At 51.6% G+C, this 13,932-nt stretch overlaps 1 protein-coding gene and 1 non-coding gene across 6 annotated transcripts in view; both read right to left on the bottom strand.

Annotated features, from left to right (window-relative positions):
• Window positions 1-2,976: 2,976 nt before the first annotated feature.
• LOC112437086 (U1 spliceosomal RNA) lies at window positions 2,977-3,139 on the bottom strand. Its single transcript, XR_003025750.1, has one exon. It is a non-coding gene; the product is annotated as a U1 spliceosomal RNA (small nuclear RNA).
• Window positions 3,140-6,928: 3,789 nt separating this feature from the next.
• The window catches only part of EML1 (EMAP like 1), a 203,668-nt gene continuing 196,664 nt past the window's right edge, over window positions 6,929-13,932 (bottom strand). For all 5 annotated transcript variants that reach the window (XM_034938124.2, XM_034938121.2, XM_003832851.5 and 2 more), the window contains 5 exons: window positions 12,342-12,439; window positions 12,131-12,218; window positions 10,553-10,648; window positions 9,138-9,268; window positions 6,929-8,478 (listed from right to left, as the gene is read on the bottom strand). In XM_034938124.2, coding sequence (XP_034794015.1) covers window positions 8,353-8,478; window positions 9,138-9,268; window positions 10,553-10,648; window positions 12,131-12,218; window positions 12,342-12,439 — 539 coding nt within the window. In that variant the 3' untranslated portion in view covers window positions 6,929-8,352. The remainder of the gene's footprint in view (window positions 8,479-9,137; window positions 9,269-10,552; window positions 10,649-12,130; window positions 12,219-12,341; window positions 12,440-13,932) is intronic.

Below are 13,932 nucleotides of genomic sequence, written 5' to 3'. Positions count from 1 at the left end.
CTTTTCTTTCTTTCTCTTCTTTTCTTTCTTTTTTTTTTAACGGAGTCTCACTCTGTTGCCCAGGCAGAAGTGCAGTGGGGTGACCTCGGCTCATTGCGACCTCTGCCTCCTAGGTTCAAGCCATTCTCCCACCTCCGCCTCCCAAGTAGCTGGGATTACAGGCACGGGTCACCATGCACAGCTAATTTTTTTGTATTTTTTATAGAGACAGGGTTTCACCATGGCCAGGCTGGTCTGGAACTCCTAACATCAAGTGATCTGCTTGCCTCGGCCTCCCAAAGTGCTGGCATTACAGGCATGAGCCACCGCACCCGGCCTTCAGGTATTTCTTTATAGCAGTTTAAGAACAGCCTAATATACCCTCTTTCTTCTCTTCAAAGAGGGGCGATGGATCCTGCTTCTCAGGGGTCTGTATGAGATGAGATGAAATGACAATTCCTAATATGGATGAGGAAGTGGAGCAACAGAGACTCCCAGGCTGCCAGTGGAGCTGCTGTGGAGAATGGTTTGGCAACATTTAGTGCATGCCCCAGAAAATCAGTAGTCTCATTTCCAGGTAGGATCCCAGATAATTTCTAGCAAACATGTACAAAAAACTTGTGCAATCATGTTTGTGGTTATGTAACTGGATGTTGAAATGAGCGTTCAGCCGAGGAGCCAAGATCCAATAGATGTGTCTTCCAGAGGCGCTGTTAGACCACGAGCAGCAGTTACAAAAGAGGTTCCCGAGACACCTCCTGGGCATCCTCATCCACGATAAGAGTACTAAAGCGTTGGGAATTAGACATTTTCAGAAGTAATATTTGCAAGGAGGATTTCTTTGGGAGAAAGTTGAGCTGCTGATTCCAACCCTGCTTCTCTTGAGGGAGGACCAGGGAGGGTACTTCTGCCTAAGCCACTTGGAGGGCTTGAGGTGTGCCATCTGCGATTTGTGGACCAGTGCCTCAAAAGCGCCAGCTGCCCAGAGAAGGCTGCATGTGGAAGGCAGTAACTGCCCACCCACTGGTGCAAGGTGTGGGTGTGGGAGGCACAAGTGTCCCCTGAGACCAGATGTGAACCTCCAAGCAAGGATGGGACGGGTCGTCTAAGATCCTGTCTAGCGGGCTTCCCCGGAGGGCCGATAGAGGCAGCCCTCCCGGTGCTTCAGGGCTGCAGAAGGAGGCCGCACCTAAACAGAACACCTTCATTCGGGTCCAGGGGACTGCAGCTGAGAGGCGATCAGCAACGTGGGGGTTCTCCAAGAACCTCTGAAAGCTCTCTGAGAAGGTCAGTTGAAACATACGCCCCACCCAGAAAGTCAACTAGAGTTTCCCTTTCTCTCTGCACGCCCCAACCCTCCCCAGGTCAGAACCAGCCCGGGCAAGCTGGAGAGAGGGGCGGTGCTCTGCTCTTCTGCCACCAGGTGGCGCACCTGCAGTTGGCCGCGGGGCTGGAGGGGGCTTGGGAAGGGGAGGTTTTAAATTTATAACCCAAGTTCAAGGTCTTTTCATAATTACTTATTCAGTCTGCTAGAGCAGCTACTCGTGTTTTCAGCCTAAATAGCCAAATTTGTTCTTAACTGGCCCGCATTATAAGCCCAGGCGTCACCTGTGTTCCAGAGCCCCTGAATCTTACGTCCCCTCCGGCTTCCCGCACGCCGGGGTCCCCCTGAGATCCGGGGCAGTCAGCGGGAAAGTGTGTGCTACCCCCAGCCCCACCCCAGCTCCCTAGCGCAGAGTGGTGTGCGCGTGTGCCCCATTTTTATTGAAACTTAGAGTTGACCTGCGGACCCCCTGGAACGCCCCAGGAGGGCACGGACTTCCTGCATGGGAGGCTCCCCTTAAACAAGCCTCCTTCGAGAGGGAACTTGGTACTCCGAAAGGCTTCTGTGGTCCGGTCTGGCTTGCCAGCAAGGTAGGGAAGATCCAGGCTGTGTGGCCCAGAAGGGGGTCTCCTGAGGTGGCCTAAAGCACAGCCGGGGATCCGGCAGGAGATGGAAGGAGCCCAGGTTTCAGACAGCACTGAGCATCCCGTCTGCAGGAGATGGGGAGGGGCAGGGATGCCACTAGGCATCGAGCAGCGGGGTCAGGGGGGAAGAATTGGGCTCTGGAGAAGGGTTCAGAACTGGGGGCTGCACGCTCGACACCCGACCCTGAACTGCTCAGCAGGGAGGCCAGGCAGCTGTTCTAGGCTCCTGTGCAGCCAGGCTCTGAGACACAGCATCAGGCTCGACAGCCCGAGAAACTGAAATCATCAAGTTTGTCAGCTGTGATGATGTCATGGTGTCCTCACACAAAGTGTCTTCACCACAGCGGCAGACTGAAGTATTTATAGGTGAAACGACATGGTGGCTTAGACTTGCTTTTTTTTTTTTTTTTTTTTAGAGACAAAGTCTTGCTCTGTCACCCAGGCTGAAGTGCAGTGGCGCAATCACAGCTCACTGCAGCCTCCTGGGGTCAAGCGACCTTCCCTCTTCAGCCCCTGAAGTAGCTGGGACTACAGGTGCACTCTACCACATTCAGCTGAGTTTTTAGTTTTTTGCAAAGATGAGGTCTTGGTATATTGCCCAGGCTGGTCTCAAACTCCTGTAGGCTTGTTTTAAAAAATACTCCATCTTGGCCAGGCACGGTGACTCACACCTGTAATCCCAGCACGTTGGGAGGCTGAGGTGGGCAGATCACGAGGTCAGGAGTTGAGACCAGCCTGGCCAACATGGTGAAATCCTGTCTCTACTAAAGACACCAAAAAGTTAGCTGGGCGTGGTGGTGCGCGCCTGTAATCCCAGCTACTCGGGAGGCAGAGGCAGGAGAATTGCTTGAACCTGGGAGGCGGAGGTTGCAGTGAGACGAGATCATGCCATTGCACTCCAGCCTGGGCAACAGGGCGAGACTCTGTCTCAAAAAAACAAAAACAAAAACAAAAACTCCATCTCCCCCAAAAGTTAGGGGAGACAGAGGAAACAAGATTTTCTAAATGTTTGATTTTTTTTTCTTTAACCAGGGGAAAGCATGAACACAGCCCCCATGACCACAGATGATGCAGCCGAGTTTCCCACTTTTGGGGAAATTGCAGGGGTCAGCACGTCCGGAGTGCAGTGGATAAGCCTCACCCCAGGAAGACCACTTTCGTGATCACGGCATCTCCCCTGCCAGGTGAGTACGCTGATCATTTTTAGTCTGGGTGAGAGGCTCTCTCTACTTTTGTGTATGTTTGAAATTTTCTGTAAAGTTTATTTTTTTATTTTTTTATTTTTTTCAGACTGAGTTTCGCTCTTGTTGTCCAGGCTGGAGTGCAGTGTTGTGGTGTCGGCTCACTGCAACATCCGCTTCCTGGGTTCAAGCGATTCTCCTGCCTCAGCCTCCCAAGTAGTTGGGATTACAGGCATGTGCCACCACACCCGGCTAATTTGTATTTTTAGTAGAGACTGGGTTTCACCATGTTGGCCAGGCTGGTCTCAAACTCCTGACCTCAGGTGATCTGCTGCCTCGGCCTCCCAAAGTGCCAGGATTACAGGCGTGAGCCACCACGCCTGGCCAAAGTTTTTTTTAAAAAAGAGAATCTGCAGGAAGAACAGGCCTGGAGTCAGTTTTCACCTTGCATCAAGTGCATGTTCCCTAGCTCCTTTTCACCAAAACCTGTCCCCCTAGTTGTGGACTGGACCATCCCCATCTACCCTTTCCTATGCGCTCCTGTGCCTGTAAGATAGGATGACGGCAGCCTGTTCCCAAACCACAGAAGAGATGGCTAATGAATGGAATAGCCAACCTTTGGGCGTGGGAGTAATCATTCAAAAAAATGTGGGGGGCTGGGGAGATGCCAGAATGGGCTTTCCAGTGAAGCAAAGACAGCCCCTGCCAGGGAGTCCCTCTCACCCTGGCGGCCAGGACCTAAGATCTACCAATGCCAAGAATCCACTGAACTTTGCCTCTCCCCAGTTCCAACCGGCCTGGAAGCTTCCTCCACCTCCACACCCCCGCCCCCACTGGGCTGACAGCCCAGTGCGACCCGTGGCCTCATGTTCTCTCTTCCCTACGTGGCTGAGGCTGTCCCCACCTTGCCTGGATCTCCTGCCTGGCACTGCCTGCGCATGGAGATGCTGGAATGCCGGTTGCTAAGCCGGTGCAGAGTCCACACTGGCTCCTGGCGAGCACCGCATCGAGCTGCCCTGCTGCTGCAGATGCAAGATCCTCCACGTGTGGGACTGTCTCCTGCTCCACCATGGCCCTCGTGGCTCTCACTCCTCTCCGGCAGCCCACTTACCTGCCCTTGGATTCTGGAGTCCCCCAAGCTGGCTTGGGAGCCTCTTTTGGCCTGGGTTGAGCAACCTACAATCTCAAGCACACCTTGGCTCCCAAAACCAGCCTCCGGGGAGAGCCTCCCGTGTCCACCTCCCACAGGATGTCTGTGCTGGGCCTGCAAAGCCGAATGCCTACTTTGCCCTTGCAGTTGGATGTCAACTCGCTTCACCTGTTCCAGGCCTTACTACCCTCCTTCAGACAGTCAGTGATCTGCATTTTAGCTCTTGGCACTGTCATCCCACCAGAGAAGCAGTCAGGGACCTTGGACTCAGCCCCGCCCACATCCACTCCATCTGCGGGCTCTGCCGACGCCACCCCACAAACCTCTCTGGGACAGTGCTCCCACCTCCCCACTCCACGCCACCATCACTGCCCACTGAGATGACAGTAACGCCCCCACCCATCAGCCCCCGGCCTGGAAGCCCTTTCAGAATTGCAGTGGGAACCCTTCCCTGCCTAACCCACAGGCGGCCCCCCTTTGCTGTTGGGATTTGGAATAAAGCCCTTAACATACCCCCCGTGCCCTGCCTCTCACAAACTGCCCCGGACTTCTGTGCCCCCACCCTGTGCTCTTGAATTTCCCTCTCAAAAGGGTTTTGCGAGTGCTGGCCTCAGCCTCCAGTGCCTCTCTCCCCGCTCTCCCGGGTCATTTCCTTCTCTTTCTGCCGGGGAAACTTTCCGGAGTCCCCATACTCACGCGGGCCTTCCAGTTAGATGCTCTCAATTCCTTCCTGGCTCATATGGTGGTCATGTAGCACGCGGCTGGGCATGCGTTCTGCTAACCTCTGGCTCTTCTGATGCCAGGTAGGCGCCCCAGGGCAGGCACTGGTGTGGTTTTGCCCGTCCTTATATTCCCAGCGCCCAGCACATGTTCATTAAGACAAGTTTGGAACAAGTGCCTGTCTTGGGGAAGTTATTTCCTTCTCCAAGCCTCAGTGTATCTATCAAATAGCCCTGCTTTCCCTGCAGGCTGTCACAAGCCTACAAAATCCCCCAAACACCTGCAGAATGACAGATGGCCTCCCTGCCCTGGTGGTGTCACTCTTCAAATCAACTTCCCAGGCCCTGGAGGCAGGCGGCAGCAGGCTGTCAGCCTTCAGAGTCCCCAGAGTGAGACAGGGTCTCATTTTGTCGCCCAGGCTGGAGTGCAGTGGTCTGCTCCAGGCTCACTGCAACCTCGACCTCCCAGGCTCAAGCAATCCTCCAACCTCAGCCTCCAGGAGTAGCTGGGATTACACGCACATACCACTATACTCGGCTACTTTTTAAAATTTTTTGGTAGAGATGGGGTCCTGCTATGTTGCCCAGGCTGGTCTTGAACTCCTGGGCTCAAGTGGGAAGATTCCCACCTCAGCCTCCCAAAGTGCTGGGATTACAGGCTGGGCCACTGTGCCTGGCCTCTTTTATAATTTTCTTAACATTTTATCTTCTCTAGCTTACTTTATTGCAAGCGTGTACTATATAATACATATTGACAAAATATGTGGAAATTGTTCTCAGTGAGGCATCCAGTCAACAGCAGGCTATCGGTAATTAGGTTTTTGGAAGGTAAAAAGTTATACATAGATCTCTGACTGCGTGTGGGGTCAGCACCCCTAACGCCTGTGTTGTTCAAGGGTCAACTGTGCTCTTTTGCAAGCTTTGAAGCATGTGAACGCCAGCACCTACCGTTCTTGAGGAAATCCAGCGTTCCCTTGATACTTGACCTTATCTAAACAGGACTGCCACGGAGACTTTACTCTGCAAAGGCAACAATTTCATCTTCACAAAGTTTCAAATGGTAAATAAAAAAAAATCCCCTGAGGGCTTTTTGTTCACTGGAAAATTCTCTCATGCTAACAAACTTAATTATTGTAACTACAAATAAATCGTAGTCTTTCCTTTCCTTTCATCTTTCCTCATCTTACGTGCTGCAGGGAAGCTGGGCTAAGAGCTGCACGGTTCCTGAGCCTCTCGTTCCGGGAGAATCTTGGAGGTTCAAGGCCTTGCTTGCCTGAGAGGTGCTGAGCAGTGGCACAGGGTCATTGCTCGCTGTGTTAACGCGTGAGTGAGTGAACAGTGAACACCTGCAAGGTTAATACTGCACTGGTTAAAGAATTTCAATTAAAATGAAATGAAGCCATTTTAAATCCATCAAATTCATTCATTCATTCATTAATAAAGTGATTAATCATTATAAAGAGAGCAATAGTAGTTTACATATATATATAATAGTACATTTATCTAAAATAGTAGATGTGTGTGTGTGTGTTTGTATCCTTTGTCTATTATTGAGCTTGGCAAACAGGAGTACATAGAAATAAAAGCAGACCTTACTGACATGTAAGTCAATAATGAATGCCTTTTCCTTCCCTCATCTTATCATTCTCTCCATTGTTAATTTAAAAACAATTGCTTTTGCCAGTATTCACAAAACCACGTAAACTGACAATTGAGTATGGTAATTAGGCCAAATCCTTTATGGTTATCTCCCCTGATGAATGCTTCCATGCCATCTGCAAACTACAGTCTCATCTGCAAACTACAGTCTCATCTGCAAATGGCCCAGGTGAGAATAAAATCTGCATATGAAACAGAATATAGTGTGAATCATATCTAATTTTAAATATTTTAATTTATATGCTTTCATGAATATAGGTCAATAAGAAATCCACTTTTCAGATTTTATTTCATTATAGAATATATTTGACAAGGATACATACAAACAGATTCATCTTCAATAATACATGGTGTTTACTGGTGCCCTGCACTTCTGCAGTAGGCTGGTGATGTCATCAAAAATGTTTTTGAAAGTTGCACTTCATCAGTCACTCTAAACAACCAGTGCCATAGAGCTCAGATAATTCCATTCATTTACTTGCCTTGAATGAGTAAAAATCTTCATATTTGCTTTAAAGTCTGTTTATTACTCTTCTATTTAAAAATTTGAGATACATTCCCCAATGTAAACAATAAATTTCCATCTGTCACACAATCGAAATGGATAAGGCCTTCTTGACAAATTTCTGCCACCTCCGTTGAACGCATCAGAACTCAATCTTATCTCATACTGTAATGGGTCGCCCATGCACAAAAGACAGGAAAAGCAGCTGCCCTTGGTACCTGGTGGAGCCTTTCGAGACTTCTCTCTGCAGGTTTATGGTACGCTCGAGAGAGATCTTTCTGACTTGGTCTACTTGGTCATAAAATACAAATATACAATGTCCATAAGCATAAGACAGTAAAGCCTAGTCTTACATATTTATTATGAATTGCTAGAATCCTATACAAGTACAATATCATCTCATGCCAAGTAATATACACAAGAAGGTGGCAAAATGTCTCACCGTGAATCAGGGCGTGTGAACAAGGGATGGGGGATGCAAGCCAGGTGGGTGTGAAGAGGCTGACCGCATCTGGTTAGGCAGGATGGTGTCACTGAAACTTGGAAACGCCTGTGTGCCCTGCTGAAATATTGGAGTCAGTTAGGAGTAGAGTCTGCTTCGCACAAGGGGGATGCAAGCCCTGTCTCGCGGCCTCCACAAGGGAGAATGCAATGAAACTTTGGAAAATGTAACCAAACACGGTCTCATCTTTGTGTCTCCTGATCCAGCTGTGCAAATCAGTTATTCACTCTTCTGAAGTGATCTGTCCTTTTAGGACCAATTCCTCAACAGCCATCATGGTTCAGTACCTCATTATCATCATAAATATTTGACTTAGCAAGCTAGATGGTGAAACAGTGAAGATTATATACAATGTTTTAAAAGGCATTCTGTGACCATTTTTGAAGAGTTCATAGAAAAGTTACTAAGAATATACCAGTTACTTCTGTTGATGTGGCTATAATGTAAACGTTGCAACCTTGTTGGTATTCAATGTGCACTGTGTCATATATTGTACAACAAAAGTGAACACGGAACCGCTGATCCGCTGTGGCGCCCGCTGACGCACTAAGCTAAGGTAGCCGGCGGAGGGCACAGTTTTCCTGAGGTTTGTAAGAATTTTTTAAACAAAACAGAAATCACAGTGACCAAGGGTAATGCGAGTCTGTGTCTTCCTTGCCCATGCTGCTCCCCACAGCTCTCGGTGGGTACTAAATGACGCGCCACTGCATGATGCTTGTGTCTTTCCCGCCCGTGGAGATGAGGTGGCTGTCTTCACAGAGGAAATCGACATTGGTGACATGGCTGCTGTGCCCGCCGTAGATGTGGCTTGGAGCCTGGAGGGAATGATACGGGGGAAAGCTTCCTTTACTACAAGGCGAACCGTCTGGGATGGGAAAATGCTTGAATTCTCACTGCATGCCTTAATTCCTTTACTCGCCCTCCGCTCGGCAGCTCTCACTTGGGTACCTGCTCTGTGTGTGACACAGAAGGGACACAGAAACAAAGCCCACAGTCCTCGTGGCCTGGTAGGGGACAGACACGAGCAAATGACCGCCCTCAGCCGAGAGATATGCTCAGTATCAGAGGTGCCAGGTATGAGGTCGCCCCAAAGGTGGGCCTAACCAGATGCCCGGGGCTGAGGGTGAGGGGTCTCCAGGGTCAGGGTCACGGAGGATGAAGAAGGGCGTCCCAGGGCTCAGGGCTGGCTCAGCTGAGCAGGGCCGGAGCAAGGGAGCCGTGGTGGAGGGCAGGGTCGTGAGCCTGTGGGGCTGCAGAGGTGGATGAGCAGCTCTGAACGGCTTTGTGGGTCCTGTGGGGCTCGGGGTTTCCCTAAGGGCGGCCGGAAGTGCTCAGGGCGCAAAGAACAGAGTCACATCTGCCTTTGTGGCTGGCAGCACTCACTCACGGCCCATTTCCACTTAGTCTCCAAACAGGTCGGGTATACGTGCATGCCCCATGGGGGATAAGATTAGTGAAGAAACAAGTCCTTTACCCTGAACTGCGAGCAGGGGTATGAGAAGAGGTGCACTTTGCCAAAGTCGTCGCCTGTTGACAGGAGTTTCTTCTCATGGGCCCGACAGACGGCATTGATGTCGGTTCCGTCCGAGCCTTCTGGCCACACTCCTAAAACAAAGACCACAAACAGGGCGCTGGAAACACCAGGGGCCACAGGGCCACATCGCGCAGGAACTGCCCACTGAACGGTCCTGAACATAAAACTGCCTGAAGTCCAGCTTTAGAAACAAGGGTCAGAAAAGCACAATAGCCTCAGTTCCTGGCCTCTCGCTGTGCGCCCAGTCTCCTCTCACTCAGGCCAGTCTCGGAGACCCTCTGATGCTCTGCTGCACAAGGGGAGCAAAGACAAGCTTTCCGGGCTGCCAGGTCTTTTGAGGCCTCATCTTGAGGCCAAGGCAGACAGTACCAGGAACCCCAGTTCCAAAGTGACACCTCTCCTTGATCTCTGAAGCATCTTGTGGGAAGCTGCCCTGTCCTCAAGCCTGCAGTTTCCTTGTTATTGCTGTAACTCTACATGAGTGGGTCTCTCCAAAGGCCTTTTAATCCTGGGTGTGTGCATGTTTCTTGGGGTCACTCACTGTGGCTGTTGCTTGCTTGGGGCAGCCTGGCAGCTGTGCCCATCATTACTGGCTCCAGGCTCTGCATCCCTGAGCCCAGGTGGGCCTGGAGAATGGGGGGGTGGGGGACGCCCTCTTTTGACCATTGTCGGGTGAGCCCAGGTGGGCCTGGAGAATGGGGGGGTGGGGGACGCCCTCTTCTGACCATTGTCGGGGAAACCCTTTCAACAATACCTGTGGCTAGGAGAGGGCTGGATGCACGTTGGGTTTTCGACTGGGAGCTCTGGAGCGAACCTCCGGACCTCAGCACTGAACACCACAAAACTGCAAATTCTCACAAGACTTGTAGTCTTACGTAAAGAGACAATAAACACTACCTTTAAAAATTCTATTAATTTGCAGCCCTTTAATTTAGTTCACTTATGAAAATATTCCTAAAGTGAATGTTGAAGAAAGTGAAATTTTTAGTTTAAGAACAAAAAATATATAAATAATAACCCTCACAAATGGTAAGTTGACTGAGCGCCATCTGGTCCACCTAGATCCATGTGGCACAACCTGATAGGAGAGGGTTCCAGGGAATTATCTCAGGACCTGCTGCCCTGTACAGTGGAGAAGGGTTAAAAACCCATCTCTCTGGTTCTTCTCAGCGGGCCATGGCCAGGCAAGCCCAGGCCCTACCCCAGGGTGCGGCAGGAGGTGTGTCTCATGGGCCTCCCGTAGCAGCCGAGCAGTCTGACAAGACTGGTGACCATGAGACTCTGTAGCAACTGAAGAAATATTTTAAAAGGAGACACTCTTTTGTTGGAACCAGTGAAATCTGCAGCAAACTTACCAAAAACATGGAATCCCAAAGTGCAGGTATAGGTAGCCCATTCAATGTCTCTCGTAGTTTCCACACTTACGACTTGCTTACAGGCAGAGGGAACCCCTGCAAAAAGCAAACAGTCTGGCAACATCTAAGCCAAGGCCCCACCCCTCCCCTGAGCAAGGCTGAGCCCCCAGAGCTGTGCCCCGTTGGGTACAGAGCCCTTCCTGGAGAGGGAGACCTTCCACTTCCCAGTCGGGCAGGAACCACGTGTGCACAGCTGTGAGTTCCCCTGGAACTGAGCCCGAGCCCATGGGCCTGGGTGGAGATGCCCTCTTCTTTGTTTTTTTCCCATCTCCGTCCAAGTCTGTTTCCCACAGTCTGGTTTCTCTAGCCTCTGGTTCCTGGGTCTCCGCCTGCTGCCCACCCCCACCCGAGCCCCTGAACACAGCTCTGCCTCTGCGGTCAGCCCCCCCGCCTCCCTATACCCCTCAGTCCCTTCAGATCAGTGTCAGGAATGGAGGTTATTGAAACCAGTCACACCAAAGGCCTCCCAGGGGACTTGTGTGTTCCCCAAATGAGCTCTCACCAGCAGAGTACGAGACCACATCTGAGAAGGCTCTAGACCCAGGGCTTGTCCCTGAAAATCATACCGTTCCCGTGCCTGTGTCAGGCAGGAGCTGGACAGGGAGGAGGTGAGACGGTGCGGCCGCCCTCCGCACTGGAGCGAGCTCAGTCTCGGTACACACTGCCCTGCTTTCCCTGCCGCCAGCGGTCCTGCCTGTTCTGGTCCTCAACAAGTGGGGACGCTCAAGTGAGTGTGACCCGCCCACCCCCGTGGGCTCTTGGGGCCTGTGTTTTGGGCTCTGAGCCCTTCCCTGCATCATGCGGCCAAGCCAGAAAGTGCTGTAGGTCATCTGAGAAGACGCAGAGGAGGAGCACTGCGCTTTCCAGTAACTTCCAGCAGGGGAGCAGCGAGGCCTTCCTTGTGCCCCATGAGCCGCCCTGCGTGGCCCAGAGTGGGGCATGTGGCAGGTGCCTGGTGGGTGTCTGAGGAACCAGTGAGTGGCATGAGGATGTGCTTGTAAGTGCCCGCCACGATCATCCTCGCTGTTCCCAAGCACTGCCTGGGCCCAGAGACTGGCCAGGGTCAGGTTGGGAGAGGAGGAGGAGGGGTCCCAGGGCTGCTGTCCACCCAGCGGGGAGGGACTTCATGGTCCCTCCTGTGAGGATAACACCTTTACAGGCCCTCCTCCTGCCTGGACAGCTCCGGACCCACCCACTTCGGCCACATCCACCCGGACCTGCCCCCTTCTGCCACATCCGCCTGCCCCAAGCCCCCCTCTGCAGGGCTTGGCCTTCTTCCCCTTGGGGCAGGCCCTGGATCTTCTCCTCCATAGGGGCTCGCAGTCAGCAGGAAACCGGGAAGGACCCAAGAAGCCACGCAGCCCCACTCCCCTACGTTACAGAGGCGGAAACCATGACCTAGAGATGATGGCACGTGCCTAAGTCATACAGGAGGTGGGTTCTCACAGAGGCCCCCTGGATCTCAGAGTGAACGCTTTCTGAGATCGAGACTTCATACAACCCCGGGGTGGTACTCACAGTAGAGGATTTCGTAGTCTCCGGAATTTGACACGAGGAACTGCGAGTTTACAGACCAGTCCAGGTGAGTAATGAAGCTGGAATGACCCTGGGAGGGTAAAACACTGTCTTCATTTCACTGGCCTTAGAAGTCCCTGCCAACACCGTTCCACGGTAGTTAAACAACCAGACGCAGTGCATGAGAAGCGACAGGTCCACTGTCAGCGCTTACCGAGCACTTGCCCACTCGCGTGTACTTCCTCCCGTTCTCACTAACGCCATATATATAGATGCAGTTGTCGTGTGAGCCTATGGCTAAGAAATTCCCATCTATAAAAAGATGACAAATTACATTTCAGATGTTAACAATACACATCTTGTTCGTTACAAAGGATAACGGTAGCTGCCACCACAGATTTAGACAAAATCACCAGATTAATGAATTATTTCCAAGAGAAAAATCTGCTTTTCAATGAATCCTTTGCCACTTCCAAAGCTATCTTTTGAAAAACACACACCTGGCCAGATGATAAAACCTGGTAAAGGTTTATAATTTTTTTTTTTTTTTTTGAGACAGAGTCTTGCTCTGTCGCCAGGCCGGAGTGCAGTGGTGCGATCTCGACTCACGGCAACCTCTGCCTCCCGGGTTCACGCCATTCTCCTGCCTCAGCCTCCCGAGTGGCTGGGACCACAGGTGCGCGCCACCACGCTCGGCTAATTTTTTGTATTTTCGGTAGAGACGAGGTTTCAACGTGTTAGCCAGGATGGTCTCGATCTCGTGACCTCGTGATCCGCCTGCCTTGGCCTCCCAAAGTGCTGGGATTACAGGTGTGAGCCACTGCGCCCAGCGATTTATAAATTTTTATGAACTCTTTTTTTTTTTTTTTTTTTTTGAGACAGGGTTTTGCTTTGTCACCCAGGCTGGAGTGCAGTGGTATGATCACAGCTGACTGCAGCCTCAACCTCCTGGGCTCAAGTGATCCTAGGGAAGTATCTGGGACTACAGGCGTGTGCCATGACACTTGGCTAATTTAAAAACATTTTTTTGTAGAGTTGGGGTCTCGCTGTGTTGACCAGGTTGGTCTCAAACTCCTGAGCTCAAGTGATCTGCCTGCCTTGGCCTCCCAAAGTGCTGGGATTACAGGAGTGAGCCACTGCCCCCTATAAATTCTTTTCATACAATTTTATGAAATCTTATAAGCCCCTCCCTGTCCCAATCACTGAAGGATGAAGACTCAATTCCTTGGAAGGGCCCATAAAGCCCACCAGGAGGACAGCCTTCCAGCCACGTCGCTCCTCACTGAACACACGGGTTCACTCAGGCCTCTGCACTCACTGCTCCCTGCCTGGACAGCCCTTCCTGCCTCTCTTCCCAGGGGTATCTTGGTATCTTCTCCCCCTGGGTTTCTGGTTCTGGGAGGGCCTAAGGACCCAGGCTGCGATGCTTGTGTGGAAACACATGGGAAGGAGCCCTTTGCAACAAAAGGCAGCAGCAGCCCTGGTGGCTGGAAGCATGGTGGCTGGAAGCAACCACGCTGTGCACGCTATGCAGGGAGGGGGACTCAGGATGCCCAGGACAGGAAACACGGCCTGGAGGTGAGTCCGGGAAAAGGTCAGACCTTCCTGAGCCAGCAAGCAAAAAGAAGGACTGGAAACCTGGAGCCATGCAGGGCCCAGAACAGAATGCAGGGTAGCAGGGGTCTCTCTGCTCCAGCTAGGGGGCTGCAGGTCCTCCATCCACAAAACACAGCAAGCGGCGCATTTTCATAGCAGTCGGGAGGCTCCACTTGGACAATATTTGTACAGGGCCTCGCGCTCACAGG

The sequence above is a fragment of the Pan paniscus genome, chromosome 15 (assembly GCF_029289425.2).
Source record: "Pan paniscus chromosome 15, NHGRI_mPanPan1-v2.0_pri, whole genome shotgun sequence".
In the NCBI taxonomy this organism is placed as follows: Eukaryota; Metazoa; Chordata; class Mammalia; order Primates; family Hominidae; genus Pan; species Pan paniscus.
This window is presented reverse-complemented; position numbering and strand designations above follow the sequence as displayed.